Below are 21,926 nucleotides of genomic sequence, written 5' to 3' on the forward strand. Positions count from 1 at the left end.
TAAGGAAACAAGAAGACGAAGAAGTTGCAGCTATGCAGCTTTGATTGTGACCTGAGTGGAAGATGGACATTAGAAGAATGTGAAAAACCTGTCGGCTATTTAGTCCGCAAGTTTGGGAATAAACAATAAACAAAACAAAAAAAGATGGAACAATCATTAAAAACGCTGTCCTTTGCAGACAGAGCAGAAAGGAGTGTTTCACCAAAGCACCTCTAGATGGAAGAACCATCTCAACACCAAGCTCACAACTGGTGAGGCTTCGATTTCAGGTGTAACACTGAAAACTAGGTGTTTATATTAGAAACGTCATCAGCTGTCATTAATCCACAGCTAGCCTGTGATTAATCAGATTATTTAATCATTTGACAGTCCTAAATTGGACCAAAAATGTTCTTTAGCTATGCAAATTAAAAAATTCACATAAGTGTAAAATGTATTACAGAAGTAGTTTTAAATAAACTGCAGGGTTACTTTTATCAGCCTGCACACACATGTGCTGCTAAACCTTCAGTCAGTAGCTCCCCAGAAAGCCAATCTGATCAATGCAAACGCAGCACTGTGATAATAACATCCTCAGTAATTAATTAAACTAAACATCATTAATCAAAACAAGCACATTAAACTCCAACAATCCACTGTGATGATTGATGGGGCTAATTAATACATTAATATCAAAGAGAAAGAATAGAATTTAATAACGTCATGCAAAATTAATGCACAGGCACCATGAAAATGAATACAGAGTGTAGTTGAGGAATCGTAATTGGCTTTGCATGTTTGTCACAGAGGGAGGAAATGAGAGTGCGGGGAAGGAAATCAAGTCTGTGTCCAATCCTGTGTGTGTGTGTGTGTGTGTGCGTTACCTTGAAGTAGTCCATGAGCGACCGTGAGTACTTGACAGCATGGTCTTTCTTCAGATGGAACATCCTCAGATACAGCAGAGACAGACAGCGGTTACTATGGAAACACAAGCATTGAGAGGCAGATGAACCCCCTGTTCAAATTCCTTTTAAAGCTCCATCTTTAATATTATTTTCATATCATCCATGCAGAATGCAGCTGGACTTCAAACACGGCCCACAAGTCCTCACAATTTACAGTTAAATTAAAACAAAACAAACAAAAATTAATTAAAAAAAGGATGAAATGGTTAATACTTTTAAATGGAAACAGTAATTACAGGATTTGCTTTGCTAAAAAAATTTGATTAAAATATTTGTGGATTTACAGTTGCAATAAAAAGTATGTGAACCCTTTGGAATCACCTGGATTTCTGCATAAACTGGTCATAAAATGTGATCTGCTCTTCATCTAAGCCACAACAATACACAAGCACAGTCTTCTTAAACTTATACCACACAAACAACATTATGCTTTCATGGTCCGTTCATGAACCGTGGCAGGGGCGAGGGGTTCGAACTGGACCTGTGTCTCCGGCTTCCTCCCACAGTCCCAGTGCTTTTTAGGTTAATTGGTCACTCTAAATCAGGGATCCTTATTCCTGGTACTACAGAGACTGTGTTCTGCAGGGTTAAAAGTTTCCCTGCTTCAGCACACCTCATTTAGACTAACTACCCGTTGATTTGAGTCAGTTGTGTTACAGGAAGGAAACTTCTAAAACCTGCAGGACACCGGCTGTCGAGGACCAGGACTGCTGATCCCTGGTCTAAATTCTCCCTACAAGTGAGTGAGTGGTTGTTTGTCTCTCTGTGTTGGCCCTGTGATGGACGGGCGACCTGTTCAGAGTTTACCCTGCTGATAGCTGGGATAAGGTTCAGCTCCCTGCAACCCTGAATTGGAATGAGCAGGTACAGAAAATGCATGGATGGATGGATGGATGGGTTTTTATTGAACACAACATGCAAGATGGTAAAGTATGTTAACCTTTAATTCAGTAATAGGTCGATCCTCCTTTGGCAGCAATAACCTCAACCAAACATCTTCTGTAGTTGCAGATCAGACCTGAACAATGGTCAGGACGAATTATGGTCCAGTCCTCTTTACAAAACTGTTTTCAGTAAAGCAGACTGAGATGTCTGGTAGGAATCCCTCTCTGGTAGGGATCCCTCATGCCACAGCATTTGGATGGGGTTGAAACCAGGACTCTGAGCCACTCCGGAAGGTGCATTTACTTCTGTTCTTTGGGTCGATGTCCTGTTTCATCACCCATCCTCTGTTTTTAATCGATGGATTTCAAAATGTCTTGGTGAACTTAAGAATTCATTTTTCCATCAGTGATAGCAATCTGTCCGGGCCCTACTGTAAATAAGCAGCCCAAACCATGACGCCCCTTCCCCTGTACCTCCCAGTTGGGATGAGGTTTTCATGTTGGTGTGCTGAGCCTTTTTTTTCACACATATCGTTCTGTTTTCCTCCCAGACAACTTAATTTTGGTTTAATCTGTCCACAGAATTTTTAGCCAGTAGGGCTGTGGACCATCCTGGTGCTTTTGTGCCAACTTTGAACATGCAGCTACAGCGTTTCATGAATATTTTTTCATTGTAGATTTCTCTTTCTTTTCTTTCTTGATTTCTCCACATCATGTAATGCTTTGTTAGAATAGTAAACTAAAACCCGGTGTATGTATTTTATAAAGGAGGGCTGACTCCTGACTCCGACTAGCTCCTGGAGAAGTCATTAGCCAAAGTAATTACATGCTGTGTTCAATAAAACAACATGAAATCATACAGCATAACTGTGTGGGATTAGTTTAAGAAGACTGTGAATTTATGTGGAAATCCAGATCCAAAGGTCCGTGTACTTTTACTTGCAGCTGCATTTGTGGGCTTCAGGTGAAAATGACAAACTTGTGGAAGTAGTTGCTAAACTGTTTTGGGTTTCAGAATCACTCAGCCAGGTTTGGTGGCAGCAGCAGGAGGTGTTTGAGACTTCCTCTAATTTGTCAGGAAAATCAGTGTGAGGCTGTTTTACAAGTCATGCATAGATTATTTCTAACTGCACATGAAGTTTCTGACTACAAACACTACCTTCAAGTCTTTAGGGGGGCTGCTGTTACTGCACCCAACTGTTACCCATCACCTGCTGCAAGTCTACATTATTCTAATCCATTTTCATAACCAGCAAATCCCCCAAACCGCCCACAGAATTCAGGACCTGCTGTGCTCTTTTTATTTGTGTTGTGAATACTGTATTATCTAAGCGTTTCAGCTCTAAGAATACAAGTAATGATTTCCTAAACTGTGCAACGGGCTGGGGGGAGAAACACAAGCAATATAAAATATAAAGGGAACACATAATCATTAGCATGTAACTCAAAGTCAGTCCCACTCCTGGAATACCAGTCTGTCCAGTTAGGAAGTAAAACTGAGTCTATATATTCACATCTAGTGCCATCAATGAGGAGATATTGACTAATTACAATGATACAGAATTTGTTCTCAGAGCTCTGGAAAAGTTTGATGTTTTATGAATAAATTGCTTTTTACTTTTCCACAGCAGTTTTTCCGCATTATAATGTTCAGTTAGATGGGATGCAGCCTCTTCCAATTTCTAAGAAAATCTGCAGCCACAGTCCATCTTTTAATTAATCTGCTTCATTGCAGTCAGTCTTTCAGCCTTCATTCATCAGTTTGGAATTTGTTCTTAACTTTGAGCAAAGTTCCTTTAACAAAAGACCCAATGCTGGATCCCAGTGCCAATAATTTTATAAAGGACTGTATAAAATGTTTGTATTTTGCTCATTATAAAAGTTTGATCTTGTTTGCAGAGCCAACATAAAGCAGACATACCCCTTACTGTGCAATAAGATGTGGTAAAATGTGTTCAGTGTGTAAAATGATAGTTTTTCATTCTGTCCTGTATTTTGCACACACAAACACACACTATAAATAAATAAGGGAGACTCATACCACAGCACAGCTAGTCTCTTCTCAAAGACGGTTGCTGAATGGCTGGTGAAGTTCTTCAACCTCATGGCGTACCTGCAAGCCGACAGATTCTTGTTACTCGTCTTTCCATTTTATAAGTCATATAAAATCTATCTTTTTCTTTCATTACCGTGTAAAGCCAACCAAAGATGAATTTTAATCAGAGAATCGTATTAAAAGAGCTGTTCTTCATGACAACAGTGAAAAAGAAGAAAGTGAATTCTGTCAGCGTACTGGCAGCGAGCTGAAAGTGGCCTCAGGCAAAGCACGCTACAGTTCAGCTTCATCTAACCCTGTGCAACCAAACCATTCTCCTCTGGTTATTTATCTATTTATTTTAAAAAAATAGTCTGGGGTTCAGCTTGTAGCGTGTTGCCTGAGGTGATCTAATGAACTCTGTTTGCTAAGCAGGGAGGTTTATCAGCGCTGCTTCCAGGAACAGGACTTCCACCTTCATTTTTATTGATCCCTGAAGGAAAAATCTGGTCCTTTTTCTGGGCTCCTCCTCAGAGGTCAGATCACCTGCAGCTGCCAGAGAATCAGCATCTTGCTCAATAACCCTTCAGCAGGCTGACTGAGTGCAGGCGAGTGGATCTTGAACCTGAGCACTTCAGCTAAAGGAGTCTGCTGTCAACCCGCCGGCTTTCAGATGCAACCCTCTCAGTTTACCCTCTTTATGCTGCGTTTAGCTGCTTCACACATCAGCAGCTCTAAAAAAACCTCCCTGAAACCTGAGATTCAATAAGGCAGCACGAGGTAAACTAAACCAAACGGCTGCAGATTAAAACATTAGAAAATACAAGTCCAGCTGTTTCTGAGCTGACCTTCATGATTATTCAGTTTTTCACTGTAAGCATTAATTTAAATTGATCATTTCCTGCGGTGATTATAGAGGGGGGCACAGAATTTGATTTGAGCTAATAAGCTGAAAGGTCAGAAAGGATTAGATTGTACAGTAAATTACAGTTATTATCTAACAACAGGTTTTTATAGCAGCATAGTCGCGTCGTGTTTCAGAGGTTCATCATTTCCAGAGAAACTTCCCAGTGGAACTGCTGGAGAGAGCTTTAATTATTAAAACCAGTAAATAAAAGTTAAATTTATGAGGGGAAAAACATCCTCAGATGAATTGGACAGATTACACTGTCAGTGCCAAGGAGGAAAGACATCAGCAGTGATCTTAGGGAGAAGGGTTAAAGAATATTTACTAAAATATTTGAAATCCATCATTCTGCAGAGAGAAAGATTATTCATAAGGAAAACATTTAAGATGGCTGCCAGTCATTCCAGAAGTGGACGTTCCAGCAAGTTCAGACCGTGTGATGCTCAGAGAAACTGTAAAAAACCCAGAGCTACATGTCAGACTCTCCAGGCCTCACTCAGCGTGTTAAATGTTAAAGTTCATGACAGTCCAGTTAGTAAGGTTGTTTGGAAGGCTTGCAGGAGGACTCTTCTCTCTAAAAGAAAACAGTATGGCTTGGATCTGCAAACTGCATCTGAAGAAAGCACAAGTCTTCTGGAACAATGAGCCTCGTTCACCAAATGTACGTACGAACAGATTCGTTAAGTTCTGCTTATGTTTGAGTAAAGTCTGTGTTTATGTTGTTTTCTGCTGTTTAGTTCATTAAAATAAAACAATAAAATTACAGCCATGTTTTGTCTGATTTTTTAAAATAACTTTAAAAACAACATTTTGCTATTTTAAACTAAATAGTAAGATATTGCAGATGGTGTTCCAACATTTTAATTTCCCTCAGAGGACAAATAAACAGTTTTTCATTCATTTAATTAATTTAAGATCAAGTCACAGTCAAGACTGATTCATTCCTACTTCTGGTCTTCCCAACGCCATCAATGCAACAGACTGAACACACACTAGATACGTTCCCTCAGCCACAAAAATATCACTCCATACATGTTCAAGCTACCTACGACTCCCAGATCCACCTGCTGGATCTCGTCTTTAATAATCAAAGATTTCTGAGACCTTTTGCATCACTTCATGGCAAAATGCTCAAAACCCTGTTGAACACAATCAGATACTTGTATTCTGCCCTCTGGTGGACACATCCTACACTACAATTTTTGACATATCAGTTAATAAAGTCTTGTTTAATTTTGTTGAAGGGCAAAATAAAGACTTCAAATTAAAAAAAAATTAACTTGCTTCCATGTTTTCTTGGGTGGGGCTTTAAAGGGCTTTAAAGGGTTTTAAAGGACGCTGGATGTATTTTGACACAGCAGGAATTAATTTACTTTGCAAACTGCTCAGGTTCAGTTTGTAAAGAGAACATTTATCCTACGGTAAACCACTTTCCTCTTTAGCCACAACGCCGTGAGGATGTTCGTCCTGATGGGACCAGACTACCGGCTGCTGTCCAAGTTCAGGAGGAATTAATGACCTGTTTATACATGAAGTTGCTTTTAAATGATCTGAATCTCAAACTGTGATTATTTATAACCAAGTTTTTGCTTTAAAATAACGTCAAACAGGTTTCAGTGCACAACACAATAACTTTGTTATTATCTATTTCTTTTGATTCAATCTTTGGCATTATGTTTGTTATTTTTCCATCTCTGTCTCACCGGTCGTAAATTTTAAGACCTTTTCTGTTTTTCTGCAAATTAGGGACAGCTTGTCCGTTTCTTCACTGACAGAGATCGATATGCAACAAACCAAGAGGAAAGAGACGGATCATGGCCTACGAACATATTTGTGAATTTGATCGAGGGTTTTCACAAAAAAAAAAAAAAAAAAAAATGTAAGAAGACATTTATAAGAATATTTATAAGAAGGTTTTGGTGAATGAGGCCATTTGATCCCAAACACAGCAGCAACAGAATGACTGAAAAAGAAAAGAATTAAGGCGTTGAAATTGTACAGTCGAAAACCAGAACTCAACCTGAATGAAGTACTGTTGTGTGATTTTAAGTCAACAAATACCCACAAACCTAAATGAACTGAAGCAGCGCTGAGAAAAGTGGAGCAGAATTCCTCCAACAATGTGAGAGGCTGATAACATCATTTAAAAAAATCATTATTTCAAGTTTTGCTGCTAAAGGTGGTTCAAAAAGTATTAATTCATGTTATTAATTAGTTGTTAACACATTGCTTTAATATTTTAAGTTAGCTTACCCAGTAAGGTGGTATAATATCTCATGTGCATCTCAAATTGTATTCAGCTAATTTACAGCCCTGGTTGTTTCCATTATTCACACCTGTCAGACACATGATGGAAAACTGGCTCATTGTCAGAGCTGAACTCTAATCCAGATAATATTAGATAAAATATCAATAACCTCTGTTTCAGTTCAGCCTATTGCAACAAATTTGCTTTAATTCTGCAAGCTCATTATGTACATTTTCACTCTGCTCTCCATCCTTACCTGATCAGCTCCACAGTCTCTGAGTACATCGTATATGGCGATTTGGCCTCGAGCGGATCTCGCTCCATCGCGTTTCCACACTCTATAAACGAGAGCGCCCCGTCTGCGTAGTTCACCGCTTTGCCAAATTTGTCCATCTGCCGGTTAAGAGAGGAAGATAACAGACAGAAAACAGAGTGATCGAGATGAAAAGAGATGCCACAGAAGAAGAAAATAGGACATGAAAAACAGATGTATTAAGCAACGCATTAACAGCACAACCTTTTATTTGAATAATCTCCCACTAAGATGCAAATCCCCTGATAAATCTGAGGAAACATAATATAAATAACAAGTAAAATAAATCTCATTTCATTGTTCTGGGAGGATCTGATAATTCTTCTGATATTGTATAATCTTGCAGACATCATCCGTCCTTGATTGCAATGTTCCCTTGGAGACAAATGGTGCAATAAATAACACAAATTATACGGTACAGTCCTCGATACAAAATAGATTTTCATTCTGCAGAGACCAGCAGTGCACATATAATTACAGTCTAGACTCAAGATTTGTGGTTTTTTTTTGTTTGCTTGCTGTGTATATAACCAGCTGCCTCCAGGACTATATGTGCTAGAGCTCACAGGAGTGTGTGTATCCTTGACTGATTGATTTTTCAGTGAAGTGTTGAGCCTTGCTACGTCTTACCAAAGCATCAGCCTTGTGCTTCAGTCTCTTAGCTTCCTGCATGTAGTAGTCTGCACTGTGGACCCTGGAAACAGCAGAGTGAAAGAAAACCAACATAAAGAGCATGTCGGCACTGACATGTCATTAAACAATAACTTAAAAAAAGAGGGTAAAGCATGCAGCATGACAGAGTGATTTACATAATCTCTGACTAGCAGAAAGCAATACACAGCTGCCTTCTTATGTATACACACCTCAGGCTTAATGTAACCTTAGCATAACAACAAAACATGTTGTTTCATGAATAATGCAGAGGCCTTTTGGGACAAGTAAGCAAGATGTATCATCTATCCACCTTTCAACATAACTGGACAAGTGCTAATGTGGTTACGGCTGTTTCCACCACCTCCAATAAACTAACAGGCTCTTTATTTAGAGAACAGCAGAATAATTTAAGCTTGGAAATAAAGATGCAAGTTGGGGTGGATTCAGATAAGACTTTTTTTTATTTAAATGGTAAATTATTTATTCTTACAAAGAGTATCAATATTCCAGCTCTGGTCCTTGAAAGCAGCTTTCCTGCAGGTTTCCCTGTTTCAACACACCTGATTTAAATTAAGGGTCATTTTGCAGAAATAAACTAGCTGTTGGAGCCATTTAATTTGAATCAGATGTTTTGGAGCAGGGAAACATCTAAAATCTGCAGGACGGTGGTTCTAGAGGACCAGAGTTGGCCATCCTTGGTCTAACGTTTGTTTGCACATATCCTACTCTTAAACAATTTGGGATATTTTACTTTTTATGACGCCTTTTACAGGTGAACTTAACTGGACTTTCTCTAAACTTCTGAATGCACATGAACAACTGTTAAATGTTTATGTACTTATTTCATAAAATGCTGTTTTCTAACAAGAGGATTCACCAATGCTATTTTATTTGTAGAGCACTTTAAAAACAAGACACAACGTAACCACACAAAAATGAAAGAAAAAGTGTCTGAACCATGAAATGTTCAGTTTTTATCTAAACAGTCTTCTTCATCATCCTCTTCACATTTTCTTGTTGTCAGACACCGAACACATGACAACTTATTGAAGCAGGGACATTTTATTCTGGGATTCCCACCACTTTTCTCCTAATGAATCGTTGAAGAAGGGGATTATCATTACATGATTCTACTTATATGTCCTACAGAATATTTGTGTAGTTTTTACATTTTCCATAAATTCCACCCGACAGCTGGATATCTCTGACTTTTTGTGAGTAGTGTATGGAATGAGTTGATACCATTTCTAAATGTGAAGTCCGGCTCTAACTTAACATAAAAAGTTAGAAAATGTATGTTTTCTGGAATATTTCTTGGTTGTAACAATGCTTGTTGAAAAGTCTGTTTATTTCTGTTTTAAATAAATGTGTGGGATGAGCAACAGAGTTGAGGATGTGGGTTGTGCTCGTTAAAATGAGACTAATCTTCTCCACCAAACAGCTGGTTCTGCTGTTGATTCTTGTGGCTGAACATTTGACCAGAAGATGTGGGTTATGGCAAGCGTCTTTGGGCTACGTGAGGCCCAGAAGCTAGCTGTTGACCTGGATGTGGGTTATGGTAAGTGTGACACGGGCTAGAAGTTGTCCAAATGTGAGGAACCGGCCTGGAAAACTGTGGTGGTCACGTGGCTGGATTTGGGAAGCCACACTCACATGGAGACAAAGCCAAAAAAGGGCTAAACACAACTTTGGACAAACATTGTTTTGTCTTAGGTGGCACCAATTAAAATGAAAATAATTTCTAACTGTATAAGATTTATTTCCAAAAAGCACAATATTTATACAAGAAAGTAAAGTTCTGCCACAAAAGAAGAAAACAAGGCTGACAACAAGAACACTTCCTTCAAATGAGATCAACCAAGAGCCATTTACAGTAAATACTGACCTCAGCTAATGAGTCTTAGTCTGGTAATGACCTAGAAATCATGAAATTGTTGGTTCACATGCGTGTGTGTATTTCCACATACATGTCAGTAAACGACAGTCTAGGCCTGCGCGGTTCAGCGGGGTCCATCAGCGGCTCGGACCACGCCTCCGAGTCTGAATGGCCGTTGGCATGGTAACTGTCTCCACAGAGTTTATCCCCAAGGGAATCCATTTCCTAAAGAAGAGAGGGCATTAAAACCGCTGCTTCTCATAGTAATAATTAATATGAGGATGTTTGGTTTTAATGAACTGGCTGCTTAAACGTTGTTACTGACGTCTCGCTCGCAGTGATGGATTCATTCCACGTCAGCTCACTCAATCACACATGGATTATCTTTCTTTACACTGTTTTCTCCTTATTACTTTACTATATGATCTCCTCTCACACCAGTCTTTTACTTTTTACTGTAATCAGAATTATTTTCAAGTTCTCATCAAAGAGTAAGTAGAGTATCATATTTTCTCAGCAGGAATCTTGATTTTCCTCCCCGTGCATGCTCAGGATGGATCTTTAGCTAGGTAATTATTCTTCATGAACTGGTTTATATAAATATAGTAAGATTATAACTGTACCACAGTGAATGGGACTCTATCTTTAAAACTGCTTTCAGATGAATTTGACATTTACGGGTGCTTCACAGTTAAAGCTGAATTATCATTAAAACAGTGAATACGCTCATAGAAACGTATATTAATCAGGAAAAAGGAACTTACGCTGCCATTTCTCACATGTGATGAAACCTTTCCTTCACCTCTCCTGTGTCTGTGAGAGGAAGAGGAGGTGGAAGTAGAAGACGTGGAGCTGGGCAGCAACCCGCTGGCGCCGCCCTCCTGGTTGAGAGAGGAAACGCCATCACAGGTTCGTTTTTGAGGAGGTTCATCGGAGAGGGGGGACAGTAGGGGTGGGAGCAGCTTGTCGTCACGGCGGCGAGACTGCTTCCTGTTTAGAGAGCTACTGATCGTTCACACACACACACACACACACACAAAGATGGAGAAACCACAAAGCAATGGGTTTTTATTTATATGATGACACTGCACGTCCCTTTACTGAAACTGTGATATTTGAGCTGAAAATATTTTCCAATTATCTTGGAGACCAGACGTTTTCCAACAATCAAGGGTAAAACATTCATTTCTAACATCATTTTTTACATTAATTTAATTAAGATGGCCATAGATAGCACAGTTGTGAAAGTATGGTGGCCGTCAGAGGTCCAAATTCTTCCAGACATCAACATGTTTTCATCTGAGTGGATCCAGTGGCCTCAGGTGCAGCGATGCCCTACAGGTAACCGTCAGCAGCTGCTCGCTTGGTGACCGGCAGCCACAAGTCAGAGCACATCCCATCTGTTCTGGCTTCGCTTCATTGGCTTCCTGTTGGTTAGAATCCACTTTGAAATTCTTCTTTTAACATTTAAATGAGGCTGAAATTTAGAGGGGACCGAACTTTCGCTGTGGCAGCACCAAGCTGTGGAACCAGCTGCCTTCAGACATTAAACCGACCTCCTTGCTGCCTGTTTTTAAAACTATCCTTAAAACCCACTTATTTTCTTTGGCTTTTAACAATAATTGAGGTGATGCTTTTATGTTTTTAAGGTTTTGTTGTTTTTGTTTTTTTTAATATATAGATTATTTTTACAAATTTTTTGTTGTTTTATTGTTCAGCACTTTGGTCAACAGTGTTGTGTTTAAAGTGCTTTATTAAGTAAATTGGATTGGAACAACATTGTGAACATGTGTACTGTCTTCTTCTTTGGTCCTTTTAAGTCGTTACTTATCCCAAATGGTGCTCTGGCCCCATCAAACAAAGCCGGTGCTGCAGCTTTAAACTCAGAGGATTCTCACTTCACACACAGAGTTGTTTGTCCATTCAGAGACACCGTAGTAAAAATGGTGGCACAAATATGGCAGCATGTAGATATAAATGGCTCATTCTAAGAAAATAAAAACATAAGAGTTATTTTAGTAAAGTGATTAGATACCGATAGAAACAGTTTTTCTGTCATTGTTTATTTTGTTCCATTCTGCACCTTTAACCCTTTAATGAATGAATTAAAAAAAACACAGAGCAACATGTTTTTCACATACAGTATTTTACTTTTACAGACATGCACAAAGATGCTTTTTTTTAAAATCTCTTTATCATATTTTACTTTAAATTTGCCTTCAAAATGACGAGCTTGGAGCTGCAGACTGAAAAACACAGTAGGACCACAGCTTGAAGTCTTACCTGGTCCCACTTCAGAAGCCAAGTATTTTACACAGGTTTTCATAAGGACATAAACAGGCATGCCAACCATTTGAAATACACCAAATTCTTAAATATTTCCTCCTGAAGTAAATGATGTTAATAAGTTTTGATCCGTCGTGGTAGGAATTCACCTGGTGTTGCTCCCCTGTCTTCTGGTTTTCGTATCATGATTTAAAGTGAATCAGATTTTTTAATGACGGCATAAAGAGACGCTGACGCACGAGACAGAATTTAAAGACTAATAAATGGATTTTGTTTAGTTTTCTGCATCAGCTAACATAACGCATCCCCGAAAAGCCGGGGGAAGGGGAAGAAAAGCTGGAAGGACAACAGCTCAGAGCTTCGTTGTGCCTCCCTGCATCTTCTCATATCCAATAACCTGGAAATTGTCACCGTCAATCATGCACCTCAAATTCACCTGGAGGAGGTGAGGAGTGAGGAGAGTCCTGGAAACTGATCTTTTTGTCCTTCCTCATGTCTTTGATGGATGGAAGAAAGCTGGTTTGGGTGTGAATGAAGAAAAGGAGGATTTGGGAAACATTTCATTTGCGAGCTTTCCTTCTGTAACTCTGCCTTTCCTGGTAGCACGTCGATGATTACTCCCTCAGTGGAGCTGCTGAGACTCATATTGTTTGCAACAGCAGAGATAATATTTTTATGTTTTTCCTCTCCCTGGAAACTCTGGGGGTTTGATGCAGCTAGAAAGTTGCTGAGCTCACAGAACAAGGCCCCAGGCGCCAACATTAGAGATGATATACAAAATCATGGAGACAAAGACTAATTAGCTGCTGCAGAGAGAGTGTGAGTATGTGTGTGTGCTTTTGTGCCTGTATACAGCATAATTGATGTTTGTAGGTGTGTTTGTGTGTATGTGTGTATGACTATGCTAATTTGCGTGTATTTTTGTGTGTCTGTCATTAAGTGGATGGTGGTGTGTGTGTACAAGGAAACAGGTTAGAGCACTCAGAGTTTATTTAAAGGCATAAATAAGTGAGAAATTTAGAGCTTGTTTTCCTTTTATAAGCAGCAACAAGATCCAATGAAGAGAAATGTAAGACTTCTGTCAGAGCTCATTTTTAGTCATTCTGAGAACCTTTGATGCAGCCAACCCATCAAGGCTGCATGCTGAGTTTGGTTAAACCAGAGATCTCAATCTCTGGTAGAAGAATCTCTGGTTCTTCCTTAAGAGAGTGGTAGTATTTTAACAGCCCACCAACAGTGATCTGAATTATCTCACAGCAGAAGAGACAAAAACACACTATTTATGGGCCTAAATTAACTTTCAAGCAACCATCTTTATCCCTTTTCAAATATTCAACCTGGGAAGACATCTTAAATAGAAACAGTGAACTTTTGCTGGGTTAATAACAGAGTCATACAGTCGGTGTAAGTCAGTGTGAAGGATCTGCTGTCAGAAAATGACCTGACCGATTAACCCAGCTGAGATGACACCTGTCAAAAGGCAAGAAACTGCAAACAGTCTGAGCAGGATGATCACATCACCCTGTTTACAGCTTCCACCAAAAGCCTCCTGGATGATAAACAGACTGAGGTGATGATCACATGGTGTCACAGGTTCAACTCCAGGTCAGTCCCGCATGTCTTTGATAACGCTGAGATGCTATGAAAATCCTCCCTCTGTAGCCGTCTCACAGAGGCTTATTTATAGTGACAGCAAGCTTAGTACATTTTTAAATAATTCACACGGAAAGCTGAAATTCACAGTTTGTCATCTCTGCGTCGCAGTGTGAATCAAACTCGCCGGTCTAATAACGGCTTCATCGTCACACTGAAAATTTGACTCTGTAATAAAAATACAGGAAACTTGTCTTATTGCTTCTGCTTGAGTTTAAGCCCGTGTTGATTATGTGTTGACTATCAGGGGAATTATAAAAAGACTGAGGCGGGACTCTTCCAGTTCACATGGATTATTTGTTTACTTATTTTGGGGGATTATATATTTCCTCCTCATTTATTTGGACACAGTACTAATAAAATCTTCAAAGTACTGTGTGGCTGTGTTTTTTTTACCTAGTTTCTTTGTTTGAAAAAAGGAGGAATTAATCTGCTCTGCACAGGGTGGGCATCGTGTCAATGGTCACATGAAAGAAACTTTAAATAACTTGTAATAACATAGTAAAGTAATAACAACCAATCATGTAATAATTTTGTCAAGTTTTCTATGTAACTAGAAGCCCTCAGAGAATGTGGACCTCCACGAAACCATTGTACATTTTTTTGTTAATAATTGTGGACATTATTTCAGTCAGAAGCTCTAAAGGTAAAATTATCCCTATATTCAAGATAAAACCTTGATTCCATGTGGTGATCCGGATCCCTCCTAAAATCTAATCACTTTTTCCTTTTTCCATTTCTGAGATTTCCAGAAAATGTCATCAAAATTCGTCCATAACTTTTTAAGTAATGTTACTAACAGACAGACCGAAAGATAAACAAACACAGCTGAATGCATGACGTCCGCCTTGGCGGAGGTAATAAGACCAAAGTAAAGAACAATACATCACAATGTTTTTACAGCTAAGTTCAGCTTTCTGGCTCTGCATCACACGCTAGCAAATGGATATCAACTCGATGGCTGTTTTGAAACGTGCACTGTGGCTGATTCATCGAAGAAATCAAGAGGACATTATCGGAGGAAGTGAGGAAAAGAAAGCAAGAAAGGGACAAAGCAAGACATAAGACAAGAGTCGACATCAGAATGACTTTGACTGGTGGGAGAGAGCCCAGAGAAGAGACGGGATGAAGTCGGCTGGTGAATTTCCATCGTTAGGGTTTGTCTCACTGAGAAAATCTGCCAAAAGTTGAGTAATGCTTCTTTAACCTCTTAATACCTGGTGTTGCAAATTCATCAAAGCACTTCTGGACTTTGTTTTGTTTCTTTATATTTAGTTATTCTATTTTATTTAATTATTTGATTTTATTCACTCTCATTTGTGTGTTTATTAATATATTATTATTAATATTAATATTTATTAATTAATTTATTGTTATCAATTTATTTAATATTAAATTGTACTTTATTTTGTGACAGTTCTTCCTAATTTTTTTCCTGAAATTTTGTTTTTTTCAAATAAATTTAGGCATTAAGGGTTTAATGAACCTTTCCCTCCCTCAGAGTCTCTGCCTCTCTAAGGTGCTCTTTTCATACCAGGTCATGTTAGTGACCTGCTGCCAGTTAATCTGACCGGCTCCAACATGCCCAACCAGCTGATTTTTTTAGTACCACTTTTACTTTTCCAGACTTTTGTTTCAGCCTGTCCCAACCTTTCTGAGCCGTGTTACTACAGTCAAATAAGATGTTTCATGAAATTGTAAAAATTCCCACTCTAAACATTTTATAAGTTTTCTATGTTCTTTGATTTGCAAATCAGTGTTTTATAGCCTAGAGTCTGGATTTTTGTGCTGTTGTCATAAAGTCCTCGTGAATTTCTCCTACAGTCTTTCCCCACCTTGTGTCATCTTCCAGTGATGTTAAAAAGCTGAAAAGGTTTAGAAAGAGCAATAACAACTATTTGGTCCTGCATCTTTGATTGAAGTGGGTTTTATTTTTACTGCTCTGACTAAGGATGTAAGAACGGCTGTAACTGTGGGCATCTTTAGGCCGAAACAAACAGCTCCGTTCAGATCTTGAATCATACACCATTTTATTTTCTGTGCTCTTTGATCTCAGTTGTTAAAGTTTTTCCTCTGAATTGTCCTATTATCAGCTTGACAGAAAGCTCTCTGAGCAGCTCAAACCCAAAGAGGAGGTGTCTGTGAGATTGATTGATCAATGATACCTCACACAACATTCTGGTCTGAAGTGGACACTGTTAGTGGACAAGTTTCAGCTCAGTAACCACCTCCTCTGGCTGGTTGACCCACATGCTGTTACAGACCTGCAGTCCAGGATCAGAACTGATCTCATGGTGTTAGAACTTACTCTGAAGAGCTGTTCTTGTGGTTGTGAATGGGGGAGATGCAGGGTGGGAGGAGCAGACAGTCTTTGTCCAGACGCAGCTTCTTATTACACTTGACTGATGATTCTCCGTGTTCCGCCTGGGAAAATGGAGGACAGAAAACAAAGAGATGAAAGGGAGTAAAATCTGCAAAATACTGATTGTTGGGGGACTGATGGAGAGACTTTGAGGAGGAGCATCCTGGTTCCCACCTTGTGTTTCCTCTTGCTCTTGCTGGTGTGTTTTTCTGTAGGAACCACCATGTTTGCAGCTGTTAGCCTCCTGTGTTTACCTCCGCTCTCTCCTCTCTCCGTCCTCCCAGCCAGCCTGGGATTACTCTGCTCCTGCACAGGGGGGGTGTCCAGGACCCCCAGACCTTGGCAGAGTTTCTCCCTGTCTCTTGCTACTGTCCTCTCCCTTTCCACAAATCCAAATCTCTCCCTGTCCTCTCTGTCCATCTGCCTGTCTCTGTCTGCTAATCTGTCTCGGTCACCTTGCCTCTCCCTGTCCTGCACTAATCGCTCATTTTCTTCCTCCTGTTTCTCCCCTTTCACCAGCTTCTGTCTTTCTCTCTCTGCAACACCTCTGTCTCTCCCTTCACTCCCATCCCTTTCTGCATTTGCGACCCTGGATTTGTCCCCCACACCTTGCCCTGGCACCCTGGTGAGCAAACTCAAGTCAATTTTCACCCACAAACTCTGGATCTCGTGGTATTCCCTCAGCGGGGAAAGAGGCACCTCGTGTCCCACATTGGAAGGGGGCGACATGGACTCCAGGTCCTTGCTTTGCCCTCCCAACCCTCCAGGATCTGGGACAGAAGTACCAAATGGACCACTTATGTTGCTAATGCTTAGGGAGTTACAGATACCGCTGCTGCTACTGTTACTGCTGCTGCTGCCGGTGGCCGCCACGCTGCTACTGTCTTTGACTCGAAGTCCTGTTGCTCCAAATGTTGCCAGGCTCCCCGCAGCACCAGCAGAGCCAAGGCTTGGGAGGAGAGGCGCGTGGATGTGCGTGTTGGACAGAGTCTGTGTGTTAATGACAGAGCGTGTCGACTGGGGTGGCAGTGCCGGGATTTTGACAGCTTCCTCGGTATCCGACTGGCAATCTGACGAGGAGGAGGAGGAATCTGTTTCAATGAATTCTCTGGACTTTGGTGTGATTCTGGTGCTGGGACCTCTGTGTTTCCTCTTATCCTGAAATACAAGACAACAATGAAACACACGTGGCTTGGAATCTTTTTCCTGTTGATCCTAAATTAATTGGACTTATTTATCATGAGCTGATGCGTTTTTATTTTAATCAACGATGAGACCTGTAGTAGACAAACCGTATAATGAAAAGCAGCTTACACCGAGTATCACTGAAGGTCACAAACATGCTGAACTCGGTCCTACGACGGCTGCAGTCCTGCAGCTTTTCATTATCTCCAAAACTGGCTGGTGTTCTAATAGTACACAACAGGTTTGTGATTTTCTAGATTTATGTGTCATAACTGTAGATGCTCACAAATTGGCAATTTTTGGAGGTGTTTATTTTTTCCGAGTTGGTGCAGCGGGAACGCCAGCTACCTGGTAATGACGTCATCTACTCACAGTTAATGCCGCTTGGAATTATGAGGCAACTTGAACGCATCATGAATCCAGGATGGCAATGGTGGTGTTTAAAAGCCAGAAATATTGTTTTGTCTTTGTATTGTGACTTTTTTCTTTCTTTTTTTCCACATTAGAAGAATGTGAAGTAGAAGAGTTGTGTTATGAAGATGGAGCGTCTTCGTGTAAATGGGGTCGGGGGTCATCACGTACCCCTACCTCTTTTCAGACATGGGGAAAAAGTTGATGTAAAAATTGTCAATTACAGAATGTTTTTTTGTTTTGTTTTCTGATTTTTTTCCCCCATGTTTATTTTGTTTTTATATAATTGTTAATAAATTCAGACGTTAAGGGGTTAATAATAATAAAAAACATTTATTTGCTATAATAAACACAACGGATCAGTATTCTCAGATTCATGTTCTTCTTTCCATTTTCATTAAAACCAGCTGGTGTTGAACCACTTTAGCTCAGTCAAAATACATTTTTGTCCTGTATAGCCGAATCATTTAAAGGTTGTCTTAAGGCTTTAAAGAGAAGCGATCATGTCAGGATGTAAGGACAATCTGTTACACATGTGCAGGACTTGCTCTGGAGCTGTTTTCCAGATGTTTATGAGCTTTGGAAAGTAGCCCTCAGGTGATTCACTCCCCCTCCAGAAGCTAACCTGGTTTAACGTGACAGCAGGAACTGGCACGGGGGCTTGCTGCAGTGCTGCGGGTGGAGTGGCTGCGTTGCTGTTTGAGTTGGCAGCGCTGCGAGGTTCTTTCCTGGGGGCAGTCTTCCCACTGGGAGGTTTGCTTCGTGGCCTCGGGGGGTTCTGATGCTCCAGGGAAGGGGGAGGCAACAGGTCCTTCTCTCTAGCTGCAGGACTAGTTGGAGGAAACACAAAAAGAGGAGACATTAACCCCTGAGCAAGGCTGAAGATCCAGCTACTGATGTGCAGCTAAACGCTCACAAATGATGGAAGATAACGTCTGCCTCTGCGAGCTCCAGGAGGCAAATGTGTGTTTGAATTTAAAAAAAAACATACAGCAGTATGAAATAATTGAAAACAGCATGCATTCAGCTGAACTTGTTTGGATGTAGAAAGCTTAACATGGAAATAATCAGACGAGGTGAGAGAGGTAGAGGAAAATAAAAGAACGAAACTAAAGGGAGTCTCTTTTTTCTCCAACTGGCCTTAAATCAAGCTGAGCACCAACTACGTTCCCCCTGCAGGTTAATACTTAAATCAGATTTTTTTTTGTTGCAGAAATCATGTTTTTTTGTGATTGTTCACATTATCCACGGTCTTAAAACCCCCTCAACTCCAGTAAGACTTAGTGTCTTTATTTGAGCTTCCATCCACCCATTATCTTGCCACCTATCCGGGGTTGGGTTGCAGGGGCAGCTGCCGAAACAGGGAAGCCCAGACTTTCTGCAAAAAGCAGAGACCCCATCTTGAGTCCACCAAACTGGATCCCCTCCTTGGCTGCACCTACAAATTCTGTCCATAAAAGTTACGTACAGAATCTGTGACAAAGGGCTCCAACACTAACCGGAAATGAACCCCACTTAATTTGTCTCTTTGTGTTGCATTTTATTTGTTCTTATGTCATGCTTATGCATACAGAATATCTGATGTTTATCTTTTATTTTTTTGATCAGTTTTAGGTTTTTTTTTTTTATAGTTTCTTTTACAGTTTTAAGTATTTGTTTTGGTGCAGCTCTTTGTTTCAGCTGTGGCTATTTCAAAGTACTTTATGAATAAAGTTGGCATAGTATGTTGGTTTTATCTTTTTTGATGCAACCTCCATCAAGTGAACGTGGATGCTACGTTTGAGTATTAATTTGGACGTTCTTGCGCAGTCGGAAATGACAGACTTCTGACCCATTGATAAGGGAAAGAAAGAGCTTGAACATGGGCCTTCTGTGCAGCAGTGGCTGCTACCTCTGTACAGATGTGTGTGTGTATGAGGAGTTGGGGTCTGGCATGTTGGTTTCTTCCTATGCTTTGCATTTGATCTTACCGCTTTGTGCTTCCTCCGCTGCTGATTTCTGGGCCTGTCTCGCTTCAGTGACGTAAAAGTTGGATGATTAATCTGATTTAGAAAAATCAGATTTGTGCTGTTCAGACTGTCATAAAAAGACCAGATATGGGTCAGATATGAAAAAAAGTCAGATTTGAGCCACTTTTGCCTGCAGTGTGAAGGGAGCCATAGTCAGCTGGAAACTCAGGATTACTGTATGTGCTACAAGCCTTCAGGCCTGATGCAACCTTTGACCTTTTCAGTCATCAGTTCTGAGACAAACAATGACTTTGTGGGAAGTTTCAATGTTTAACACTAAACAGCTTCACTACACACAGATTTACAAGACTACAGCTGAATTTAAATCCTAAAATATCAAACATAGTTTGTAGTAGGGAAGTAAATCCCAAGTCTGATACCGATTCGATACCGTATGAGTTCAGTGGAAAAAACTTCCCCTGCGATCAATCTGTGACATGATGTTTGATCAATAGTTTCCATCTGGACTGATGGTATTGGCTGATTGACCATTGAATCAACATACTGTTGCACCCGGGTTAAATATCCTGGTATGCACACACTCTTCCTCTGGTTTGGTTTAAAAATCAGACAAAAGCATTTGATTCTGTTCAGTTTCTAACTAGTTAAATCCTTCAGCGACCCCCCCAGTGCCTGATAGCTGGTTCCCACCAGCTTCTCTGACGTCTCTGTAAAGGAGATATATTTCAGGGCTTCCGGACCGGACGTGCTGACATGGTTGATTTTCCATGTCCAATAATCATCATTATAACAATATTTTGTCAGGAAAAATTAAGCTTTATTTCAAATTTGACAGGAATATTAAGCAGCTACTTCATCTAAAATGACAGGAATGAGTTATTTCCGGGCTTTCTTCCTGACCTTTGCTGGTTTGCTCTGCTCCACGTCTGGCTGGGATTATCCTCCACGCTGTTTGACCTCTCCGTCCGTCGGGGCTGTTTCTTCCCAGTGGTGTTCCTCCGTGGGGTTGTGACTTCCTGCCCTGACAACAGGCCCGGCGACAGCCTCATCTTCGACCTCTGGCCCTCCCCAGAGGCCTTCTGGTTGAGCTTGGCTTTGGCCCTCTCTCTGCCTGTGCTGCAGAGGGAAAAACAGAATTTATCTCTAAAGTCAGCCTGCATTTTGTTCTGCTATTATTCTAAATCAATATTTGGGAACCTACCAGAAGGTTGTCCGGGTATCCTTGTGCTCCACTGCGGGTGCAGCCGGAACAGCAGTGTTGTTGGATCCACAGGGCTTGGTCTTGGCCACTGTACCCACTCCTGGTGCTTCACTCCCCGGAGAGAAAGTCTGAGGGTCCTGACTGATGGAGCCTAAACAGAAGACCATTTAAAAATTAAGTTTCCAGTCAAACCAAAATGTGTTTGTTTGTTGCTGCTGATGGAAACAACAGCTTCTCACTAACCTGCGCCATGATCCTCCTGCTGTGGGGGGACCAGAGGTTTGGTCTGAGCTTGAACTTTATTCAACCAGCTGTCCAACTGCCACTTGTTACTGGACGGGGGCTCGGGCTGCAGGAGGGGAAATGCAGCGTCATTAACACAGCGCTGTACATGGAAGCCCACTCCCATCACTGGCAAAGGAAAAAAAATACCTCACAATTTTAAGGTTTATCATCATAAATAAGAGATAAAAACTCATTATGATATGAGAAAAAAAAATCATAATTAATCTCATAATAACTACATATACTATTGACTTTTTATCTCATGATTATAAATTTTTAATCTCATGATTATAATTTTTTATCTTATAATTAAGACTCTATCTAAATTTTGACTTTTTGTCTGATTATAATGACTTTTGATCTTTTAATGATGATTTTTGTCTCATAATAATGATTTTTTTTAAACTCATAATTATGATTTTTTATCTCATAATAATTACCTTTATCTCATAAAGGTAGATTATCTGTCTCAGTATCTGAATTATCTGACTTTCTGTCTGATAATTGTGAATTTTTAACTTAATTATGAATTTTTTTTAATCTCATAATGTTTTTTTTTACTCATGATGATGACTTTGAATCACTATGACTTTAAATCTGATGATAAATAGATAATTTCTCAGTATTTTAATTTACATGTAATACCACAACAATTTGATCCTAAACACTGGAAAAAGAAAGGAACTGGTGATGGACTTCAGGAAAAACGACC

At 40.1% G+C, this 21,926-nt stretch overlaps 1 protein-coding gene across 1 annotated transcript in view; it reads right to left on the reverse strand.

Moving 5' to 3' along the window:
• The window catches only part of aff2 (AF4/FMR2 family, member 2), a 154,111-nt gene that overhangs the window by 8,708 nt on the left and 123,477 nt on the right, over positions 1 to 21,926 (reverse strand). Inside the window, 12 exon segments of the mRNA XM_041989755.1 lie at positions 864 to 957; positions 3,870 to 3,941; positions 7,275 to 7,411; positions 7,962 to 8,025; positions 9,953 to 10,086; positions 10,626 to 10,866; positions 16,109 to 16,224; positions 16,337 to 17,320; positions 18,384 to 18,588; positions 20,629 to 20,844; positions 20,930 to 21,080; positions 21,173 to 21,278. Coding sequence (XP_041845689.1) covers positions 864 to 957; positions 3,870 to 3,941; positions 7,275 to 7,411; positions 7,962 to 8,025; positions 9,953 to 10,086; positions 10,626 to 10,866; positions 16,109 to 16,224; positions 16,337 to 17,320; positions 18,384 to 18,588; positions 20,629 to 20,844; positions 20,930 to 21,080; positions 21,173 to 21,278 — 2,520 coding nt within the window.

Source organism: Melanotaenia boesemani, chromosome 7 (assembly GCF_017639745.1).
Source record: "Melanotaenia boesemani isolate fMelBoe1 chromosome 7, fMelBoe1.pri, whole genome shotgun sequence".
Classification (NCBI taxonomy): Eukaryota; Metazoa; Chordata; class Actinopteri; order Atheriniformes; family Melanotaeniidae; genus Melanotaenia; species Melanotaenia boesemani.